General features: G+C 38.1%; 1 protein-coding gene across 3 annotated transcripts in view; it reads left to right on the forward strand.

Annotated features, from left to right (window-relative positions):
• The window catches only part of HERPUD2 (HERPUD family member 2), a 90140-nt gene that overhangs the window by 22495 nt on the left and 42625 nt on the right, over positions 1 to 25020 (forward strand). For all 3 annotated transcript variants that reach the window (XM_003930736.4, XM_010341303.3, XM_010341304.3), the window contains 4 exons: positions 2398 to 2552; positions 20409 to 20531; positions 23423 to 23746; positions 24452 to 24569. In XM_003930736.4, the coding sequence (XP_003930785.1) occupies positions 2398 to 2552; positions 20409 to 20531; positions 23423 to 23746; positions 24452 to 24569 (720 nt within the window). The remainder of the gene's footprint in view (positions 1 to 2397; positions 2553 to 20408; positions 20532 to 23422; positions 23747 to 24451; positions 24570 to 25020) is intronic.

Below are 25020 nucleotides of genomic sequence, written 5' to 3' on the forward strand. Positions count from 1 at the left end.
TACCATTTTGAAAGGTCTAATACACAGTGTTATCCCTTGAAGTCTATTCAACATGAGTTGTAATTTGCTGTATGGCAGGTCAGTAATAGATTTAATTTTCAAAGATTTAATTACTGAAGTACTCAGAAAACAGAATTATGCTTATGGTTATATAATATAAACTCTTAGGCCAATGATGTTTGAGAAGTAGGTATTTAAAGTAGTATATTTGATTCAAGGTGGATTAGATTGTTTAAAATTTAAGTACCCCAAATCTTCTTGAAGCAGATGACTTGGTCAAGGATTTTGTTTTTAAAATGACTGGATTTGCGCATACATTCCACCTGCCGGGGGGAGGAAATACTTAATGTACTAATGTCTTTCGGACTTGGGTATTCATTCCTCCATCCTTATTTTTCCATCTGCCTAAAATTGTTTTCGAAATGTTTTGTAGTAGTTAACCTTCTCAATTTAGACATTTTCAACGCATTTCAAAGACATTGTCCCCAATCCAAAAATTGTGTTATTTTTGATTTCCCTTAAGAGCTTTCTGTGACACCTTTGCGGTTATGAGGATTTGATGAGTGGAAGCTTGCTTTCAACTTCCTGAGCAGGCAGGGAACTTTTATACTGCTAAGTATGCTTTCCTTGTTCAAAATCCAGCCAAAGCTTTAAAGAGGGCACGAGTGACAGGGTTGGGAACTAGTTTATAGCTCTCTCCATAGATACCAGTTAACTACTTCTTCAAGAAACTAGCTCCTCCAATTGCTGTATTTCATTAGTATTCCCTTAATGGTAAGTGTTTTCTAGTACCAGTCATGGGAAATTAGCTTATATTAAACTAAATCATATATGCTTTGTCAAAACACCCAAGGGTCTTTATATGTTTTCTGCCTTGGCATGGAAAGGCACAGACATTGGCATTGGCACAGAGTATTTTTTGTAGTTGTTGGACACAGTTGCATTGCTCTAATTTTTGCTGGGAAAGAACCCTCTGACTTTGACTTGTCCAGTGGGTTCCTCAGCCATGATTTTGTGTCATTAGTGTGTGTATTTGTTTTTTTCAGTGTTATGAAAGTCTGAAAAGTATCAAAGGAATGTTAAGGTGAATTCACCTTAATTTTTCATGGCTCAGAAATTTCAAGGGATTTGAAAATGTTTTAAAGATCTAATCATAAAATAATTACCTAATAAGGTCAGAAATCATTAGTTCTAGAGAAATTAGGTTGTGCTGCCAAATGACTAGGCTTTTCTTCTAATAGTTATATTAATGAACACCATATTATGATGGCCCGTTTAATGAGAAATCTTGCTGAAAAAGAAGCCTTTCCCAGTTTGTGTTCCTAAGAATCAGACTCCTTAGTAAGATATTTGTTGTCTATTGTGTGTGAAGTAACATTTTAAAGAAAGTTTTTGTTAGTTTTGCAAAAGACTGGTATGCTTTGGACCTTTCACATGGCAGGACTTAGTGTGGAAGACTAGCAAAAAGACATCCTGTCAGTAGGAAGGCAGTACAGGTCAAATACAGTTTAACAAATAAAATAATACTGTATCCAGCTTTTTAAAGTGGAAGATCTGTCATTTATGTAAACTGTAATTAGGTTTTAAATGTACATGAAACGCTTGACAGACTGTTTTCAAACAAATTGGGATGGTCTTCAGGGAGTTATATTGTTTAAAGGTTACTGAATCCATGAGTTACTGACATCATTTGAGCATGAGAATAAAAAAATCCTGATTAACATCTTGATTCTAGTAGTTCATTTCTAGAAAAGTAGTATTTGTTGGTGATTTTTATAAATTAATAGAATTTAGAACTGAAAGCAATCTTGAAAATTTAGTCCAATATCATTTTCTGTAGGAAAGTGGAGACTCTGAGAGGTTAAGTGAACCTTTAAGCTTATACTTGTCAATGTCAGAGGTAACACTAGATTTTAGATCTTTTGATTTTTAGCCTGTTTCTCATAATTTTAAACCAATGTGTTACCAATAGCATGTTATAAAGTACTTGGAGCATAGTACCTGTTTAAATGACTCAGTAATTAGTACCATTTATTGAGCACTTTCTATGTGTTAGGCATCATGAAAGGAGTTTTGCATGCATTAATTTAATCATATGAAAAGAGCTTTTTATGCATTAGTTTAATCCTCAGAATATGCTGTTTATATATATATATTATTATTCTACTCAGCCATTTCTAGTTGAAAAAATGGAATACTGTAATTTAATTAAGCAGTTTTGATAAATTTTGACTTATCAAAATTAAAATATCTATTATACTGGACACAAGATTTAAAACAGTAAATTTCTGAAATTTAGTTATTTTACAGAGGGATTTCGTGAATACATTTTTAGTAATGTGCTTGTAATTTTGTAAAGAACTAAATCTCCTTTTAAAAATTACATTTTGCTTGTAGAGTTCAGATCATTCAGGATCAACAACTCCATCATCCAGTCAAGAAACCTTGTCCTTAGCTACGAGTTCTTCCTTGGAAGGATTGAGGCAGCGTACCCTTCCACAAGTACAAACTGACCCAGCACAGAGTCACCAATTTCCATATGTAATGCAAGGGTAAGTGAAACTGTGATAGCTATGGAACATGATTGGGACCCCCTAAAAATGAATTGCTTTTGATTTTCACCTTAGCCTCTTTGCATTAATTAAAGGACATTTCACCTGCATTCATATATTTGATTTTATATTTTGAGAACTAGAGGGTTAAGAAGAGCACTGCTTTTGAAACTTGGCTACACATTAGAATCATGTAGGGCAATACTTTCAGTCTTAAATGTTTGTATTAATCACCTGGAGACCCTGTTGAGCTGCAGGTTTGTATTCAGTAGGTATGATGGGACCTGAGAATCTGCATTTCTAACAAGCTCCCAGATGATGCTGATGCTTCTGATGCTTGGACCACATTTTGAATAGCAAGGATCTAGGTAATTATTATTATTATTTTTTTTACTCAGCCTCCCTATAGACTCAGTCTTCAGGGAAGTGTGGCTGAGTGAAGGTATACTTGGAAGAGTACAGAGCCTAGCAATCTCTTTTTAAAAGTTCCACAAGTGTTTCTGATCAACTTGGTAACAACTGTGCTAGAGTAAATGATATATTACAGGGATATGCTAACCCCTGCAAGTTATCCAGAATCTTTGTTCTTTTGAGAGTTCTATAAAGCAGTTTTCTCAAGAAGCTTGCTACAGCCACCCTGTATTTAGCAATTATAGCAGGCCGCTTGGGTTAGGCAGTTCCAGAGGAAATACAGCCACAGGTAAAGCAGCTCAGAGAGTAGGATCTTGGAGAACATGGTTTGGACTAGGGTTGTGTTTGAAAGCAGAAATGTTTTACTGGAGTACTATTATTTTTTATTTTGAAGGAAAGGAAACTTGAGTAGCAGGTAGTGATAATCTTTCTGTGTTGCATATCAAGTATGGGGCTGCAGTGTGTGGCACTGCTCTAGCTATTTTGAAATTTACAACATTGTTGCTAACTATAGTCAGCCTACTCTGCTATATTTATAACCCATTCACCAACCTCTCACCTTCCCCTCACCACCTAACCCCCACCACTCCCAGCACCCTTCCTAGCCACTTGTATCTATCAATCTACTCTACCTCCATGAGATGAACTTATTTAGCTTCCATGTATGAGTGAGTAGTGTAAATTGGAAAAAAAAAATACCTTAGATTTTAACTTAGCAATTATATTACCTGCCCAATGTAATACTATATTGCAAAGATATGTTACAGAAGTATATATATTGATATATAAGGTTGTTTAAATTGTATTGTTAGGGACAAATGCAGATTTTGTATGTGTATATATGTATGCCTGTATATAAAATCCTATGTTTTAAAACACTTATTTCTGGCCGAGTGTGCTCGCTCACACCTGTAATCCCAGCACTTTGGGAGGCCGAGGTGGGTGGATCACCTGAGGCCAGGAGTTTGAGACCAGCCTGGCTAACATGGTGAAACCCTATCTCTGCTAAAAATACAAAAATTAGCTGGGTGTCATGGTACATGCCTATAATCCCAGCAACTTGGGAGGCTGAGGCAGGAGAATCAGTTGAACCCAGGAGGTAGAGGTTACAGTGAACTAAGATTGCACCACTGCACTTTAGCCTGGGCAACAGAGTGAGATTTCATCTCAAACAACAACAACAACAAAACCCATACAAAAGCCACAAAAATTAGCTGGGCATGGTGGTGTATGCCTGTAATACCAGCTGTTCGGTTAGTTGAAGCATGAGAATCACTTGGACCCAGGAGGTGGAGGTTGCAGTCAGGCAAGATTGCACCACTGCACTGCAGCCTGGACAACAGAGCATGACTCTGTCTTAAAAAAAAAAAAAAAAGTTTGGTCAAATTTGGCAATGAAGCCATCCAATCCTGAACTTTTCTTTGTTGGGATTTTTTTTTTTTTTTTAATTGCTGATTCAATCTCATTAGTCATTATTGGTCTGTTCAGGTTTTCTGTTGCTTCTTGATTCAATCATGGCAGGCTGTGTATGTCCAAGAATTTATCCATTTTCTCTAGGTTTTCTGGTGTATTAGTGTATAGTTGTTCATAATAACTTGATGATTTTTTTTTGTATTTTTGTGGTATTAGTTGTAATGTTGCCTTTTTCATTTCTGACTTTATTTATTTGGGTCTTCTTTTTTTCCTTGGTTACCTTGATAGTGACATATTGATTTGTTCTTTTCAAAAATCCAAGTTTTAATTTTGTTGATCCTTTGTATTGTTTTTCTTTTTCAGTCTATCCTGATCTTTATTATTTCTTTCCCTCTACTAATTTTGGGTTAGGTTGTTCTTGGTTTTCTAGTTCGTTGAGCTATATTGTTGGATTGTTTATTTGAAATCTTTCTATTTTTTTGATGTGGGCATTTATTAGTATAAACTTCTCTCTTAGCACTGCTTTTGTCATATTCCACAGGTTTTGGCATATTGTTTTTTGACTTTCATTTGTTTCAAGAACTTTTTGTTGTTGTTTTAGAGACAGTTTCACTCTGTTGACCAGGCCGGAGTGTGGTGGTGTGACCCTAGCTCACTGCAGAACTCCTGGGCTGAAACGATCCTCCTGCCTCAGCCTCCTGAGTAGCTGGGATTATAGGCACATGTCCCCACACCTGGCTTCAAGAACATTTTTGATTTCCTCCTTAATTTTTTCCTTGACCCATTTAATTTCGATGTATTTTCTACGATTTCCAAAGGTTTTTTTGTTACTTTGTTTCCAAAGATTTTTTTTTTTCTTTTTTTGAAACAGAATCTTGTTCTGTTACCCAGGCTGGAGTGCAGTGGCTCAATTTTGGCTCACTGTAACTTCTGCTTCCTGGGTTCAAGCAATTATTCTGCCTCACCTCCCGAGCAGCTGGGATTATATGTGTGTGCCACCCCGCTTGGGTAATTTTTGTATTTTTAGTAGAGACTTAATAATTTCTAGTGTCATTCCATTGTGGTCAGAAAAGATACTTGATAGATTTTGATTTTTAAAAATTCTTTGACTTTTAAAAGTTTTTAAAAATTTATAATGAGAAGAGTGTGTGTTCTTACCTGTTTCATCCAACAGGTTATGCCCATTTGGTCTAAAGTGCGGTTTGAATCCAGTGTTTCTATGTTAATTTTCTGTCTAGATGATCTGTGTAATATTGAGAATTGGGTATTGATGTCCCTAGTGCTTACTGTATTGGATTCTGTCCCTCCCTTTAGGTTTGATCATGTTTGCTTGATAGAACTGAGTGGTCTGGTGTTGGGTTCATATATGTTTAGAAAAAGATACATCTTTTTGTTGAGTTTACTTTTTATCAGTTTATAATGACCTTTGTTGTTATTATTTTTAAATTAAAGTCTGTTTTATCTGTTATCAGGATAGATGAACTTGTTTGCTTTTGATTTTTGTTCACTTAGAATATCTTTTTCCATCACTTACTTTCAGTCTGTGTCTCTAAAGTGAGATGAATTTCTTGTAGGCAGCATATAGTTGGATCCTTCAAAAAAATTTATTCAGCCCTTATGTATCTTTTAAGTGGAAAGTTTGATTTATTTATATTCAAGGTTATTGTTGATATGACAGGCTTATTCCTGTCATTCTATTAACTGATTTCTGGTTTTTGAGTAGTGTTTCTTCCTTTGTTTCTCTCCTGTTGTTTTCCATTGTGGTTGGTTTTTTCTATAGTGGTAACATTTAAATCCTTCCTCTTTTTTATTTGTGTATTTGCTCTACCAGTGGGTTTATACTTTGATGTGTTTTCATGGTGGTAGATATTTATCTTTTGCTGCTAGGCTCTCTTAGTCTATTTCTTGGAGAATTGGCCTGGTGGTGATAGATTCCTTCAGCTTTTGCTTGTTTGAGAAAGACTTTATTTCTCCTTCATTTATGAAGAATAACTTTGCTGGGCATAGTTTCATCCTATTCTCTCCTGGCCTGTAAGGTTTCTTTGAGAAATCTGCTGGTAGTCTGCTGGGGATTCTAAGCATCTAAGTGACTAGATGCTTTTCTCTTGTTTTCAGAATTCTCTCTTTGCCTTTGACGTTTGCCTGTAATGTGCTGTGGAGTATACCTTTTTCAGGTTTTTGTCTCTATTTGGGGATTGCTGGGCAAGGTGTCGGAGCCCTGGCACCAGGAAGTGGTCAACTCATGGGTTGGTAAAAAGAATTTACTGACAACAGTTAAGTTTGAAAAAGGAAAGTTTATGAGAAAGGAAGAACTCTGCAAAAGGGTACAGCAGGGTGCCTCAGTGAGAGGACTGAGGGCACTGTGGTGGATTTTCCTTAGGAGCATTTATAGGCTTTAGGATGGTAGCTTAGGGTGACAGCACTATTTTCAGCATGGGATATATAGACATTTTAGTTATGAAAACTGAAAGGGGACTGGAATCAGATGCCAACTTCAGATACTACAGAGGTTTGATTACCTCTAAATTCCCCCAGATAAGGAGTTTTGCCTCTGGATGGCCTATTTGGTGGTTGCCAGGTAGTCTTTGCTCACTTCTAAATTGCTCAGATAAGAAGTTTATGTCTCTGGGTCTGTTGAGTGGTCACCAGGTGATTTTCACTCTCCTTAGGTACTTTTTAATGATATCTATGTCTTTGGTAAATTTCTTATTTATATCCTGAAATTTCAAATTTTTAAATATTGTTTATCTGAAACCTCTTGTATTGAGCTTTTTTTTTTTTTTTTTTTTGAGATGGAATTTCACTCTTGTTACCCAGGCTGGAGTGCAATGGCGCAATCTCGGCTCACCGCAACCTCCGCCTCCTGGGTTCAGGCAATTCTCCTGCCTCAGCCTCCTGAGTAGCTGGGATTACAGGCATGTGCCACCATGCCCAGCTAATTTTTTGTATTTTTAGTAGAGACGGGGTTTCACCATGTTGACCAGGATGGTCTCGATCTCTTGACCTCGTGATCCACCCGCCTCGGCCTCCCAAAGTGCTGGGATTACAGGCCTGAGCCACCGCGCCCGGCCTATGAATTTAGCTTTTTTAATGTCAGTATTTTGAATTCGTTTTCTGGATTTCACAGATTTGTTTTTCACTGGAATCCATTGCTGGAGAATTATGTTCTTTTGGAAGTGTCATATCTACCTGCTTTTTCATGTTTTTTTTTTTTTTTTTCTTTCCTTATGTTGATATCTGTGCATGTGGTGTAACAGTCCCTTCTTTAGTTTTTTGAATTTGCTCTTGTAGCGGGGCACTTTTTCCTAAAGATGTGTCTGTGGTGTTGTTTGGGTAGGCCACTTTGGCTTTGATTCTGTATGTATACCATGGTGTGGTCTCTGTATGAATTTTGTCAGGAACAGTGTCAGTAGTGTCTGATTTCTTCAGTGTCTTTGTGTGCAGTTTTTAGTGGAGGCTGTAGTGAAGTTTTGCTGGGGACAGGGGTGTCAGGTGGGCCAATCTTTAGGCCCCAGTGATGGCAGTGGGAGGCTGCGCATGCCTGTCCTTGGGCCCTGGTGTGGCATATGTTGGCACCAGTGTTAGCTTGTCCAGGTGGGTCAATTCTTATGGGGGGTGTCTCCAGCCAGCATGTTTGGATGCCATCAGTGACAGTGCTGGGCTGGGCAGTTTGGCATGTCATCAGGCCCCTCAGCAGTGGATATGCCATGGATTATGGCAGTAGTAGTGGTGGGACAAACTTTTGGCTCCCAGGTGGTCTGTGGTGATGTTGGTGATGACTGCAGTGGGTTGGGTGGGCCAGTTCCCAAGCCCGCATGTGGTGCATACACATGGGTGTCTGCTGTGGTAGTAGTGACAGATTGGGTCCTCAGGCCTCTGGGAGGAGTAGTCAGGTGCCAACAGTTGTGAATGGTGCCGTCCACAGCCCCTGGATGGCATGCTCAGCCACTGGAGGTGGGTGGAACTGGGCTAGGCTGGCCTGAACTCAGGCCCCCTGGTGGTTTGTGCAGCTGCTGGTTCTGGTAGGTGAGAATGAAATGATCCCCAGACTCCCAGCACAGTGGTCAGGAGATGCACCGCAGCCTGTTACTGGGAGGGCTGGGTTGCTTTCAGTAACAACAGCCATAAACTGGGAGGGGGAGCGGTATATACTGGCTCCATATGGTGGCTGCAAGCTGGTAGCCTGTCCTCAGGGTGCTCATAAATGCACTGTAGTGCCATTTACAGGAGTGGGGTTGCTGACAACGTCTTGCACTTTGGCCCAAGATACATCAGTTAGCAGCACCTCCTGGGAATGCCCAGGGGATGTCAGTGAGGCTCCAGGGATGTGAGATGCAGGGGTTCTTGGGCCCCAGGGCAGGATACAGCCTGCTGGGGGTTGGACTCTGAAAATGGTACCTTGCTGTAGCTACTTAGGAGGTGTGTGGGACCTGTTGTGAACTCCTCTTGAGCAGTGCCTTTGCATGGTCTTCAGGCAGCTCCCTGTTAGCCTTGGGGCCCATGTGCATTAAAGATCTCTCTTGTGGCTAGGATTACAGGAGTCTGGGGCTCTCCACTTAACCTTTCACTTCACTGGGGAGGCTCTCTAGGCTCCCAGCCCATCTAGTGCAGCAGGTTGTCTTGCTTCCCTCTCTTAACTTGCCTTAGGTGTGTCCTGTCATTTCTCTATTGAATTCCAGTTGTCTCCTTTAGGAGATCTACTGGAAGTGTGATTATCTACTCAATATTTTTGTTCTGTTTTTTGGAGGAGGCGAGTTGCCTCTAGTCAGCCTTCTGGAAACCCCTCTTAGAACCTCTATTGTCTGACTTTTTTTTTTCCCCTGCCTCAGGTTTATTTGTACAAATAGCACAGGAGGACCCCAGCCCCATGCAGATGGCAGCCCCGGGGCATGGCACCAGTCCTTCTGTCCCCACGTTGGCAGACAGAGAGATACCTACTCTGAAGCCTTTGTAGGGGCCTGGGCACCTTTGGGAGCCTGAGCTGGAACTAAAGCTGGAGCTGCAGCCTGGGCCTTGGTTTGATCCTTGGCCTTGGCCTTGACCATTGGCTGGCAGAGCCTGAGCTCCTTGGCAATGCGTGCACGAGCACGCTTCCCAAGCTTGGGTGAGCAATGTAGGCAAGTCGATTGAGCTTGCGGCTGACACCCCCCTTTGGGATCTTGGTCTTAACCTCTTTGGGCTTTACGAGGGCCTTGATGGCCTCGGCACGTGCATGCATGGCCTTGGCATTGCTGGCCTGCATCCTCTTTAGGCCTTTCTTGTTGTGCTTCTTGGCAAAGGTCATGTTCCCCAGGAACTTGGGGTCCACCCCCTTAAGAGATTCGTATCTTTGTGATCGGGGTTCTTGATACTATTTCTGTGCCATTTTCGGGACTGGTTGTGTGTTGTGTGGTTCTTGGACTTGGCTATGTCTGCACCTAAGCCGCAGTTCCCCTGACTTTTTTTAAACATAAAAATTTCTTGTAGCCTGCCACTCAGAAATAATGATATAAACCAAAAATAAAATTCTCAAGTCCCTCAACCATCTGAGTGGACCTCTTCTCTTAGCTGGGGCACTCCAAAGTTTACCTGAAAAACTGGTTTGGGATATGATGGGAAGGGAGGGTCAGACATCCCTTTTTATACCCTCCTCCCTTTTGGAATTCAGGAAAAGCTGACCAACATTTAACATCAACACAGACCTTAAGTCTGGTAAGAAACATTTACAATCTATTCTCTTTGAAGGCTGCCACCTGGAGCTTCATCTGTGTGGTAAAACTTTGGTCTCTACAACCCCTTATAGAAAATCAGACATTCCTTTCTATTGATAATAATTCTTTCATCCAATTGCCAATAACATAAAAAAAAGCCATCTACCTATAACCTGGAGGCCCCCGCTTTGAGTTATCCTGCCTTTCTGGACCAAACCAGTATATCTCTTACATGTATTTGATGTTTCATGTCTCCCTAAAATGTATAAAACTAGGGTATGCCCTGACCACTTGGGCACATGTTCTCAGGATCTCCTGAGGACTGTGTCACAGGCCATTGGTCACTCATATTTGGCTCAGAATAAATCTCTTCAAGTATGTTACACAGTTCGACACTTTTTGTTGACAACAACCATGACTAACATTTTAACAAATATCCTTCTAAACACTTTTCTGTGTATACTTTTAAAATAGAAACATCATACTGTTTATTTTGTAAACTTTAAAAAAAATGTGATATAACTTGGGCATATTTCCAGATCAAATATAAATCCACAACGTTTAAAGTCTGTATGAGTATTTATGTAGATTTACTAACTTGTTCACACATCTGTTGGTGGAGAACGTATGAGTTGGTTTTGCTGCCTAACCTCAAAATCTCAGTGGCTTACAATACATTTTATTTTTCTTGCTCACAGGTCTTTTAGTCATTGGTAAAGCTCTGCCTTGGGTTGTAGATTGAGTTCAGATCTGTTTCGAGTTTCTCATTCTCTGTAGATCAGTAATGCCCTAGCACACGTTCTTCTCATGACAAATGACAGGAAAACAAGAGGGCAAGCTAACGATTGAACACATGTGGAGCCTTCTACCTGTCACATTTATTAATACTATGTTGGCCAAAGCAAATCACATGGCCGCTCTCAACAGCTCAGCAGTATTGAAGGGGGGAGGTATTGCAGAGTTGCATCCTGTGCTGTGTTGGTAAATGCTTAACAGCTGGCTTTTGCGGGGTGAGGAAAATAAAGCCCTAGATTTGTAGTATTTGCTGATTTCTGTGTTATAAATACTCCCATCATGGCTCAGCAGTCTGCTGTTATGAGCCAGGTGAGCCAGCATAAACCAGCTTTGCCACTGAGTGGTAGGTACTACGTGTATATAATCCTGTTATAGAAGACTAAAGAATTGGGGCAATCTTTTACCATAAATGTTTGGGACTGTTTTTTCTCCACATAATATTACCATAATCATTATTAAATGTGTGTACTTACATATTAGCAGTTATTATTTTAAGATAAATTGTGAGAAGGGCAATTCTTGAGTCAAAGTGTTCTTAAGACTTTTTGAGGATCTTAAATACTTTTGCAAAATTGCAGTAAAGTTGTACCAGTTACTTTCTCAGTAAACATTAAAGTGCCTGAATATCTTTACTTGTACAGATAGGTACTTGCTAAATAAATTGGAATGTCCTTATTTTAATTTGAGACATGATAAAGATGTATTCTTTTTATTTGTGAGTTGCTTATTTGTTGGTGTGTTGGTATCTTTAAAAATTCACTTGCCGCACTTTAACCAAAAGGGTATTAATAACTAATACTATTGAGCATTAGCAGAAGGTAGGCATTGTACTAAGAACTTATATGTGTGTTACTTCACTACATTTTATACCAACTCTGGTCTAGGCACTGTTTTCTGCCACTTAGGGGTGAGGAGAATGAGACTAAAAGGTTATGCAGCTTGCCTAAGTTCACAGAGATTGTCAGTAGCAGAACTAGAATTCAAATCCATTTTTAACTTGGAGGGTGGTATTCTTAACAGTGTTGCTGAAGTGACTATTTTGTCTGTCATTTGTTTCAGTATTTTTTCCTAGGTTATCATTTGTATTTTGACTTCATCTGTAATGGTGGTATCCTACCTCAACCCCAATTCAAAATTTTTTTCTGGTGAAATCTATCAGTCAGATTTTAAGTATTGGTGACTGTGTGAGCAAATCTATTTGCATGAAGACCCTGTGACTTCATTCAGTAAATGTTTACTTTAGAATCTACTGTGTGCTAGGCACTCAGGAGGGGAAAATGAATTCTGTACTTGAGCTCACTGGAAGTAGGTCAGATAGGCAAATGAATTACCATCTGCTGATGGGCTGTCACGGCCTGGAAAAAAGTGCTGAGGGAGCCTGGAGGAGGGAGGGACTATCTCTGCTTGGAGAAGTGGGAAGGGCTTCGGAGGTGTTGACATTTGAGCTGTCTTTAAGGGGGTTAATAGGGAGAACAAAGCAAGTGCAGATTCTTGAAAAGGATAATTCTGGGAACACAGTAGGGATTCCCTGAGGTTTCTGCATGGTCACTTGTGTGGAGTAGTGGGGGAAGCAATGCTAATTTAAAAAGTTTTCTGTGAAAGTTTGTTCTGGAAGCTTCCAGTTCCTTTCATATCCTTTTCTCTGTAATTTTAACTTTTTAAAACCTATGATGAGTGTCTTTTGGTGTAGCTTTCAAGTACATAATTGTGAATGACAGTATTTCTACTTCTTGTTTTTTTTTCATAATTTCTATTGTACTCTACCAATTTTATGTGTTTCAGTGAGTTTGCCTTGCTAGCTTTTTTTCTGTGTTTAGTTATTATCCTTTGGTGCTAACTAGCATAGCCTATCCGAAAAGAAAAAAAAAAAATTTAGAACTTCTGCCACCAGTTGTGGTTTCCTCCAGCTTGTTTCTTTCAGCTGTTTTTCCTCATTGTTACTTTCCTAGGGGTAGAGGGAGAAACCAAGTTTATCATCTTACTCAGTTTTCCTTGCATAAAGAATATGACATTTTCTATGGGGACAGGTGTATTACACATTCCGAATAGTTACATTTTTCCCATGTTTCTGCTATTTTATTTTGCTTTTTGCCAAAAAGAGAAGACAACTAATTTAACGTTTCATATTTTCTTCCAATAGCCTTTCTTTCTTTCTTTCTTCTTCTTTTTTAAATAGGTGGGGTCTCACTCTGTCACCCAGGCTGGAGTGTGGTGGTGCCATCATAGCTCACTGCAGCCTTGAACTTTAGGGCTCAAGTGATCCTCCCACCTGAGCTTTCTGAGTAGCTGGGACTACAGACCTGTGCCACTATACTCAGCTAATTGAATTTTTTTTTTTTTTTTTTTTTTTTTTTTTTTTTAGGGATAGGGTCTCGTTATGTTGCTCAGGCTAGTTTCAAACTTCTGGCTTCAAGCAATCCTCCCCTCTCAGCCTCTCGAGTAAACTAGGATTATAGGCTTGAATCACTGTGCCCAGCTCAGTATCCTTTACTTTGCAAATGATTTTATTTTAATATGCTTTGCAAATGCATTTATTTATTTGTTATAAAGTAAATTTTTTTTTTTTTTTTGAGACGGAGTTTCACTCTTGTTACCCAGGCTGGAGTGCAATGGTGCGATCTCGGCTCACCGCAACCTCCGCCTCCTGGGTTCAGGCAATTCTCCTGCCTCAGCCTCCTGAGTAGCTTGGATTACAGGCATATGCCACCATGCCCAGCTACTTTTTTGTATTTTTAGTAGAGACGGGGTTTCACCATGTTGACCAGGATGGTCTCGATCTCTTGACCTTGTGATCCACCCGCCTCGGCCTCCCAAAGTGCTGAGATTACAGGCTTGAGCCACCGCGCCCGGCCCCCATAAAGTAAATTTATAATTTTTACTGTGTTGGTAACCTTCCATGTTTTCATTTGATGTTGAAGAATTAAGTGGAATTTACAAGTTACTAGATTAGTTGCTTATAATCAGTACTTTCAATATTTTCTTGATGCTCATATGAAGTTGTTCAACAAGTACTTATTGTGCTAGTTGCTAGAGATGTAGTAATAATGGGTAAAGGCCATTCCCACAGGGACAAGTTAGAGAGACAGTAGTTTAAACAGGTGATTTATTTATATTTTTTTATTTTTATTTTTTTTTGAGACAGAGTTTCGCTCTTGTTACCCAGGCTGGAGTGCAATGGCGCGATCTCGGCTCACTGCAACCTCCGCCTCCTGGGTTCAGGCAATTCTCCTGCCTCAGCCTCCTGAGCAGCTGGGATTACAGGCACGTGCCACCATGCCCAGCTAATTTTTTTTGTATTTTTAGTAGAGACGGGGTTTCACCATGTTGACCAGGATGGTCTCGATCTCTTGACCTCGTGATCCACCCGCCTCAGCCTCCCAAAGTGCTGGGATTACAGGCGTGAGCCACCGTGCCCGGTGAGGTGATTTATTTTTAAAGCTGTTTTCTAAGAGGGAATACAAGTGAGTGGTACCATGTTAAAAACATATGTATATATTTGAGCCCAGGAATTCAGGCCAGTCTGGACAACATACTGAGACCCCATCTCTAACAAAATTAAAAAATATATATATATACATGAATTTTATTTCTACATTTCTATGTCTTTTATCACTTGCCCTTTTTAGAGGCAGCCATTATTAGCTGTTTTCCCTGTATTATTCTAGAGATAAAATGTGCTTACACGAGTATATGTGTATGTGCATGCATATCTATATGCATGTGTATTTTAACACATAGTAGCATACTTTCTGTGCAGTAAGTCCTCACTTAACATCATGATAGGTTCTTGGAAACTCCAACTTTAAGTGAAACAGTGTTAACAAAACCAACTTTTTCCTCATTAATGTTATAACAAAATGACATTATTCAAGGACCTGTTATACATTGTTTTGTTTAAAGTCAGTTTCCAAGAACCTATTGACAATGAAAGTGAGGACTTATTGTACATATTAGCCTATATCTTTTTTTTTTTCATTAAATGTATTAACAAATTGTACCACATTAATACACAGGAGCTGTCCCATTCTTTATTTATATAATATATATATTTTAGTTTTTATTTTTATTTTGTTAAGATGGGGTCTTAGTATGTTGCCCAGACTGGCCTGAACTCCTGGGCTCAAACATTCCTCCTCCCTGAGCCTCCTGAGTAGTTAGGACTACGGGCAAGACCAGCTGTCTTATTCTTTATTAATTGCACAGCATTCCATTACATAGATTACTATAATTTAATGAACCAGTCCCTGTTGATGGATATTTAGGTTAAATGGTCAGTATTTTTATATACTGCTTTTTAAAAGTTTTTTTAAATACTTTTTTTTATTTTTAAAGAGTTTCTCTTGTTGCTCAGGCTGGAGTGCAATGGAGAGATCTCGGCTTACCCCAACCTCTGCCTCCCGGGTTCAAGCCATTCTCCTGTGCCATTCTCCTGCCTCAGCCTCCCGAGTTTACAGGCGTGCACCACCACGCCCAGCTCTCATCAAGTATTTTTAGTAGAGATGGGGTTTCTCCATGTTGGTCAGGCTGGTCTCGAACTCCGGAGCTCAGGTGATCTGCCAGCCTTGACCTTTCAAAGTGCTGGGATTGTTATGCTTTTTAAACATTCACAAAGTACAGAAGATATTGTAATGAACTTCAACAATCAACAAACTGTCATTGTTCATCTAGTTCCCCTTTTGTTTCCTTTTTTATCCTTGGGCTGGAGTTTAAAACAAAGCTTAGACATTATAATTTTGTCTATAAACTGAATCTTTAATAGATGTGGTAGCTATGGGCTCCTACTGATAAGTGAGAAATGTGGTATTTGGTTTTCTGTTCCTGTAGTTTGCTAAGGATAATGGCCTCCAGCTCCATCCATGTTCCTGCAAAAGACATGATCTTATTCTCTTTTATAGCTGCACTGTATAAGTGTATGGTGTTTATGTACTTTTCTTTATCCAGTCCGTCATTAATGAGCATTTAGGTTGATTCTATGTCTTTGCTATTGTGAATAGTGCTGCATGAACATTCACATGCATATTAGAATGATTTATGTTTCTTTGGGTGTATACCCAGTAATGGGATTGCTGGGTCAAATGGTAGTTCTGTTTTTAGCTCTTTGAGGAATCACCACTCTGCTTTCCACAATGGTTGAACTAATTTACGCTCCCACCAACAGTGTATAAGGTTCTCTTTTCTTTGCTACCTTGCGAGCATCTGTTATTTTTTAACTTTTTAATAGTAGTCATTCTGACTGGTGTGAGATGGTATTTTATTATGGTTTTGATTTGCATTTCTGTAATTATCAATGATGTTGAGCTTTTTTTCATTTGCATGTTGGCTGGATGTATGTCTTCTTTTGAAAAGTGTGTGTTCATGTTTTTTGCCCACTCTTTAATGTTTTCTTTAAAAAATTGTTTAAGTTCTTTATAAATGCTAGATATTAGACCTTTGTCTGATGTGTAGTTTTCATATATTTTCTCCTGTTCTGTAGGATATCTGTTTACTCTGCTGATAGTTTCTTTTGCTGTGCAGAAGCTCTTAAGTTTAGTGAGATCCCATTTATCAATTTTTGCTTTTATTGCCCTTGCTTTTGGCATCTTTGTCATGAAATCTTTGCCCATTCCTGTGTCCAGAATGTTATTGCCTAGGTTGTATTCTAGGATTTTTATAGTCTTGAGTTTTACATGTAAGTCTTGAAACCGTCTTGAGTTGATTTTCGAATATGATGTAAGGAAGTTGGGTCCAGTTTCAATCTTCTGTGTATGGCTACCCAGTTATCCCAGCACCATTTATTGAATAGTTTTCCCCATTGCTTGTTTTTGTCACCTTTATCAAAGATCAGGTGGGTTGTAGGTGTGTAACCTTATTTCTGGACTCTCTATTCTGTTCTATTGGTGTGTGTCTGTTTTTACGCCAGTACTGTGCTGGTTTGGTTACTGTAGCCGTACAGTAGTTTGAAGTCTGGTAACATGATGCCTCCATCTTTGTTCCTTTTGCCTAGGATTGCCTTGGCTGTTCAGGCTCTTTTTTGGTTCCATATGGATTTTAAAAAGTTTTTTTTTTTCTGGTTCTGTGAAGAATGTCATTGGCAGTTTGATAGGGATTGGATTGAATCTAAAAATTGCTTTGGATCGTATGGCCATTTTAATGATATTGATTCTTCTTATTCATGGGCATATAATTTCTTTCCATAGAGCAAAACATTTTTAAAGGTCTTCAATTGTGAAATTGTGTTTTAAAGGCTTATTCAAATTCATACTACTATTAGCAATGAAAGAGTTAGGCTTTACTTGTCCCTTTTGCCAATAATGGATATTTTTATTCAATCTTTTCTACCTTGGCAAACAAACTTAAAAAAGCTAACTTTGCTTTAATTAGTATTTGGTATCCTAATGATTACTTCTGTTTCTATCAGTTCTTTATATAGAAAAGATACTAACTATAATTTATTGCAAACATTTCTTTCTTTCTTTCTTTCTTTCTTTCTTTCTTTCTTTCTTTCTTTCTTTCTTTCTTTCTTTCTTTTTTTTGAGATGGAGTTTTACTCTTGTTGCCAAGGCTGGAGTGCAATAGCGCTATCTTGGCTCACCACAGCCTCCGCTTCCCGGGTTCAAGAGATTCTCCTGCCTCAGCCTCCTGAGTAGCTAGAATTACAGGCATGCACCATCACGCCCTGCTAATTTCATATTTTTAGTAGAGATAGGAGTTTCTCCATGTTGGTCAGGCTGGTCTTGAACTCCTGATCTCAGGTGATCTGCCTGCCTCAGCCTCCCAAAGTGCTGGGATTACAGGTGTGAGCCACTGTGCCCGTATGCTAACATTTCTAAGCCATTTCTCTTTAAATTTTGTTTTCAAATATGTTGTTTTTTTTTCTGCATTCTTCTATTACTTAAGTTGGGAAAGTCCTTCCTCCAAAGGGTTGGTAAATAATTGTGGTTTCTCCTAGGCTATCTGTGGTTTAATTCTTAATACTTTATTTTAGTTCTCACATTTGAATATATAGAATGAGATGAAGCTTTTAAACTCCCTTACTCTACAAATTTGGTAATCTTTTTTCCTAGCACCAAATAACAATTCTCTTTAACTTGTTTAATGATACATCCTCTAAAACATATTAAATTCTTAAGTAATGTGTTTCATTGGATCTATTTCTATATATTTTATTAATAAATTTATAATTTAGCATCAAATCCTTTATTCCTAGTTTCTGGAGAATATCAAATGCATACCACCTTGTCTGAGGGTAATGAACACAACTGAAAATTATAGTATGTCATCTTGGGCCTGGGATGTATTTAGCAATTATATAATCCAGTAGTTCTCTAACTTATTGGAGAAAAAGGGAAGAATACTTTGGGGAGATTATTTATTTATTTATTTATTTATTTTGGCAATATGTTTTCAGTAGTCACCATATATTCTCCTTTTGTTTTGGGCAGCATGCAGTAGGGTGAGATGGGAAGCCGTAACTTTTTAAAAGTATTTGTTAGTGGCTTCTTTTTCTCCCTTGAGCTTTAAAAACAGTGACAATGTCCAGTCTTCCCATTTTACAATTGAAGTTACAGATTTGTTTGATGTTCTTATTAATAGTAGAGATTGGTGGAGATTTACTTTCAGAGGGATGGGCTTTTTCATAGTGGGGAATACAAATAAAATTTAAAATATACGTATAGATACAACATATTGCTATAATACTTTATTCAGGTAGTTTTATGGATTTGCTCAGAGATGTATCAGTTCCTTGGTATAAATGCTGAGTTGTATAAAACAAATGTTTTTGCAGTACTTCTCTGCCTCAGTGGTATGGCTTTCTCTCCAGAGTTGATCACTAACTGACATCTTTTTAAAGGAATAGCTGGGTTGAGGTTTGCTTTTTTTGAGAAGGCAAGGGCTGTCTGTCATCTGTTGTCCTGTGTCCAAGAGAGTTGAAGTTTTCTCCCCTTTATACAGGACTCTATTTGAAGGGGGGATATATATATATATATATATATATATGATGGCGCCAGCCAAGCTTTACCCCCATTGTGTGTGTGTGTGTGTGTGTGTGTGTGTGTGTTTGTGTGTGTGTGTGTGTGTGTATAAATATAAAATACTGGGACATTGAAGGGTCTTTTGAGGATGGGACCCTATATGGCTCCCAGTGCTCCACCAAGAATAAGGAAATAAGGAATGAGGAAAGTTCAGGTAATATGTGGGGAAGGTGATGCCTTACCTAGCACCAGGTTTTCTTAAATATAGCCTATTGATAAGCCTTAGCTCCCCAAGCTCTTCTAAGTTAGGTTTTTATAATTAATTATTACCAATTGTATGTATAAACAGTCTTTAGAACATAAAATTACAGTTAATGAATTTAATTATTCTTATCTCACTCTGGATAGGCCAAATTAGTATCAGCAAAGATAAAATTCAAGTAATGTGAAGAAGAGTTAGCAAATTCAGAAATAATTCTGCATTTACTTGTTTATCTCTGTAGTTACCTTGATATATGTGATTTTCTACAGATCTCACATTATACGCTTTGGCATCATGTTCAGTGTTGGAATGGGGAAGAGTAAAAATAAAACTAACATTTCCAGAATACAGGGTAGGAATCCTGTGAGGAAGATTTCTATTATTAGGTCCATTTTAGAAGTGAGAAAACGGAAGTATAGAGAAGTTAGATGTGACCTTCCACAAGTTTTATTGAAATAATATAATTTGGCCAGATGCGGTGGCGTATACCTGTAATCCTAGCACTTTGGGAGGCTGAGGTGGGCAGATCACCTAAGGTCAGGAGTTTGAGACCAGCCTGGCCAACACAATGAAACCCTGTCTCTACTAAAAGTGCAAAAAATTAGCCAAGTGTGGTGGTGCATACCTGTAGTCCCAGCTACTTGTGGGGCTGAGGCAGGAGAATTGCTTGAATCCAGGAGGCAGAGGTTGCAGTGAGCTGAGATCACGCCACTGTACTCCAGCCTGGGCAATATAGCAAGATTCTATCTCAAAAATAAAAAATTAAAAAAAGAAATAAAATTTTAACCTACTTGAAGAATGTATACATGAACATATTCTGCTAATCTTGTGTCTTTAAAGAATATTTTACTGGTTTTTGTAATGTCTATTTTTTATTTTATAGCTCATAGCTGCTATATTTTAATAACATTTTATTATATAAAATATCATTTGTCTCTTTTCTCATTCCGCAAAATATTTTGTCATGAAATTTATTTTAGGGCTTTATTTCTTAGGAGAATGTACTTAAAATGAAGGTAATTTTGGCTTTCTGTGCTGAAATGAGAAGATAATAAATGTTCAGATTGGCTTTACATTTTGTGAGTGTCTCTCTTTGTTTTCCCTTTAAAACTGGGCTGAAATGTTAGTTATTCTATGTAGTTGGGCCCAGGGTCAACCTATAAAAGACATAGTGTCTTATTTGAAGAATTGTTAAAAATAAGTTTTGTTTTTTTTTCCCAGGGAGATTTAAATATATTCTGTCAATGGTTGACTTGGGGTTGAGAAATGAAAATTTAGAATAACACTTTTAACTGCTAGAGCACTGAAAGGGCTCATTATTTCTTTCTTGCAGAAATGTAGACAACCAGTTTCCTGGGCAAGCTGCTCCACCTGGATTCCCAGTGTACCCCGCATTTAGCCCACTGCAGATGCTTTGGTGGCAACAGATGTATGCTCATCAGTATTACATGCAGTAGTAAGTTAATCTGAGCTCATTTTTTTGAGTGTGTTATTTGCTTTATTATTTTTTATCCTAAGTAAATTGATTTGGGATTTCATTTGCTTATGTATTTAATGTTGTTTGAAATTGTCATGGGAAGGAATTCACAAACATTTTAGCAGATACTTTATTTTAAATTATTTGACCAAAGGAAAAAGGGCTCACCTCCAGTTCACATGAACTAACCGTGTTCTTGGTTCCTCCCTCTCTTCCCTAATTACATTTAGCAGTAGTCAGATTCTTTAATATAACATTTTATAAATTCAGGAGGAGAAAACTTAAGTGTTTTACTGAAAGGCAGCAAATCTACATGAAGAGTTAGTTGAATGAAAAAAGAATAGAATCATGTCAGGGAGGCCATAGCTTATGTAGGACTCAGAAGTGGCGGATATGCTTACTGGACACTCAGTATTTAGTCTGTTTTGATTCTGGTCAGCATGGGACAGTCCTAGCATTGAGGACAGTTTCTGACCGTTCATCCTCCTGGACTCATTCTTCGGCATTCATTTACCATTGATTAGCTTCTCTTTACCATTCTCCTCTCCTTGTTTCTGTGGTTCTTTTTGTGTTTTGTATCTTTTTTTTTTCAATCTTTCTGATCATTCTTTTTGTGTCCTTTAATAGCTCATTTTATTAACATTTCTTTCTAGTTCATCATGTATTTGTTACTATGCGCTTCTCAGCACTCATAGTTGGTAGAGAGGATGGGATTTAGTTGTGGGGGCAGTTCTCCTGGATTTCTTTTTTTCCATGGCCTTAGTTATTAGCTCTCTGTGGATGAATCCCAGTTCTTCATATACTGTAATTCATTCTGTGTCTCTGCTTTATTGTTGGAAGGTTTCCATAGGGGAATAAGCCTTTACCTCAAATTTCAGTAGATCTAAAATTAGATGCCTCTGCTCTTGAAGTACCTTCTTTTTTCTCACTTCTTTGTCAGTTATACTATTTCTCTTCTTAATTGTTACCCAAGCTCTTAGCCATAAACAGCTTTGATTCTGGCTTCTGCTATCCCTGAAAGCAGTAATTTATAAAGATGAGTTAATAGAGCTTTTGTCTTTCCGGGTATGCTACCTCCAGTGTTTCACCTAGATCTTTTCTCACTCTAAGTCCACTTGACTTCAATAGCTCTTTCTCCTTTTAGTCTTTTTACTATATTTCCTTATACTTTTATGGGTAACATTTCTTTCTTTTTTTCTTTTCTTTTCTTTTTTTTCTTTTTTGAGATAGAGTCTCGCTCCATCGCCTTGAGTGCAATGGTGCAGTCTTGGCTCACTGCAACCTTTTCCTCCTGGGTTCAAGCAATTCTCGTGCCTCAGCCTCCGAGTAGCTGAGATTATAAAAGTGTGCCACCACACCTGGGTAATTTTTGTATTTTTAGTAGAGATGGGGGTTTTGCCACATTGGCTAGGCTGATGTTGAACTCTTGATTTCAAGTGATCCATCCACCTGCCTCAGCCACCCAAAGTGCTGGGATTACAGGTGTGAGCCACCACGCCCAGTTTACCAGGTTGCATTTCTTAACACATTATTAAGTCAGTCATTCCCACAGCCACCCAGAAATCCTCTGATTCTCTTGCTTACTGTGAAGTCTACATCCTTGTTCTTCCTCCAGACCTTTCCCCGTAAAGCTAAGCTGCTTTATGAACATTGTATCCCGTAAGCCCGTGGTTCTAGGCAGGATGTTTGTACCTTACCTGTTGCCATGATAATGATTATCAGTTGAGTGACTACTTTGTGCTCAGTACTCTGCTGGATGCTGTATCCCACCTTGTCTTTTTTGTGAACCTCACAAGAACTGTGTAAGATAAGGGGTGCTTATTATGCTTGCTGCTAAATAATATACTGTGTACATCATTTAACTTAGGAGCCTCAGATTCTCCTCTGTAAGATAAAGTAACTCACCTGTGTATCAGAATATCCATGAAGTAGGAAGTGTGTTTTCTAAACTAAAAAGCCCTGTACAGATAAAAGTTACTATCATACTGGCTTAAATAGGATTTTGTAGCCTGGGAGCCATTTATTTAACTTTTCTTTGCTATCCTGATTATTAACTTATTGTAGAAAAATTTAAAAACATAACAAGGTAGAGTAGTAAAAGGAATCCATGTGTCACCCAGCTTTGACATTTATCAATTCATGTCAGTCTTATTTTACAACTTTCCTCCTTCTGTTGGATAATTTAAAGCAAATCTAAGATTTATTATCACTTTACTGGGAAATTTATTCTTTACTGGGAAAATTTAAGCCATCAAATTATAAGCAAACCTCAGGATCACAATTCTTTCTAACTTGACAAGGACCAGTGGTCTCCAGTTGGAGTTCTTTCAAATCAGTATTGGGGTGAAAGAGTTGTTATCTGAGATGTAGTTAGAATTTTAGAATACTAATACAAATCATTTATCATTGACAGTAGACACATAGGATAATAATAGTATATATTTTTAGACAAGTCTTTCAGAACATGGGTCTGACAAAGAAGTAGGTGATGGGCTTGAGAATTTTCATCCCATGTAGAACAACAAAAGGGGTCATTCATGAAAAGGTTTGGACATCGAATTAGCTTATAAGGTAATTGATTGGAAGAGAGACAAGAGTGGTTAACATGGCTGCTCTCATGTCTTTGCCTTTCCCCTGTCATCTTACACTACCAGGCTGAGAGAACATCTTTTCCTGTGTGACATCTACCATCAACCTTGGCTCCACTTTTCCACTGGAATTTGCACTTACCTAAGAAATGTGGTGCAGGAGTTGGGATATTCCATATTAGGTTTATGAAAAATACATATAGCTTCCCCAAGAAGTTTAAAAAATATGGTATGGTAAAGTTTTTTTTTTCTTTTTAATATTTATTTTGGTGACTATTTCAGTCAAGCTGCAGTTTCAGCTCAGGCCACATCAAATGTCAACCCAACCCAGCCTACTGCTTCACAGCCTCTAAATTTGGCACATGTTCCTGGAGAAGAACCCCCACCAGCTCCAAACCTAGTGGCCCAAGAAAATCAACCCATGAATGAGAATGTTCAAATGAATGCACAGGGAGGCCCAGTACTAAATGAAGAAGACTTCAATCGAGACTGGCTAGACTGGATGTACACGTTCTCACGAGCTGCGATTCTCCTTAGCATTGTATACTTCTATTCTTCTTTTAGTCGGTTTATCATGGTAATGGGAGCCATGCTACTGGTTTATTTGTGAGTCATGTTTATTAACTTTTTGTGGTTTCTTTTAATTTCTGCAACTGTCCAGCACAGAATCTGGTCTGTTGTGAATTTTGAGTGAAGGAATATGAATGCTGGGCTTTAGATACCTATCTAGCATGTTTTTGATACCAGAAGTAAGGGCAGGTTTTGTTGAGTGAGAATGTTTATCAGAATTATTTAGAAGCAGAATTTTTGTTTACTGTATTTTATAAAAATTGTTTATTCAGTGAGACATACTCTATCCATTACTTAGAATTTAAGAAGTATATGATACACTCCTGTGTAAGGTCATCCTCTTTGATTAGAATTGCCAACAGTAAGCCCTATAGGTATAAACCAGATTTTTTTTCGTAGGTAGACTTGTTTTCCCCTGCTCTCTTCTCTCCAAGGGGCAAACAAATATCTAAGTAGTATTTCATTTTGAAAAATACTAGAAAAGACTTATGATTCCTGAGATGTCTTAGTAACTAGCATAGATCCAATGAAGTCCATTATAGACTTAGAGATTTGGGTTGGTTTTGTTTTGCTGTCATTGCTTTGACAAGGGTATTTCCCTGGCCTAAAGTGGGAGATTTGGTCTTTTTATTTGCTATAGTTCTAATCGTTTTTCTCTTGTAGGACACTAATAACATTTTATAGTATTACAAATAAAAAGAACTGTGACTTATTTTATTTTCTCTTTATTTTACTGAACAGACACCAAGCTGGATGGTTCCCTTTTAGGCAAGAAGGAGGTCAGCAGCAGGCTCCCAACAATAATCCTGAAGTTAACAATGATGGGCAAAATGCAAACAACTTGGAACTTGAAGAAATGGTATGTAATTGAAGCTTTTGTATACTTTAGATACAGAGATTTTCCCAGCACTGTATGGCACCAACATGATGAAAGAATATTGGATGTTCCATAAGTATTTGTGAAATGGCACATCAAAGCAAGCTAACATATAAATTGTGGTGGTTTCATCTGGGATAACTTAGAATGTAATACCGAATCAGTCATATATTAGAACTAAATGGGAAGAACTAACATTTTTTTTCCTGAAAATAGCCTAGAAATAAAATTATACACATGGTGAGCATTTATTGTATTGGCAGTTGTCCCCTTTAAACTGGAGCACTGAGGAATTTATCAGTTTTGGCCTTAAAGATTTCTAATGACCACATGTATAGCACTTCATATTCCTTTGTTCTACAAAGAAGAATGTAACTCTCTTCTATCATGAACTAATACTTATTCACGTTATGTTTCTTGTTTTGCTTGAAAG

Source organism: Saimiri boliviensis, chromosome 10, assembly GCF_048565385.1.
Source record: "Saimiri boliviensis isolate mSaiBol1 chromosome 10, mSaiBol1.pri, whole genome shotgun sequence".
In the NCBI taxonomy this organism is placed as follows: Eukaryota; Metazoa; Chordata; class Mammalia; order Primates; family Cebidae; genus Saimiri; species Saimiri boliviensis.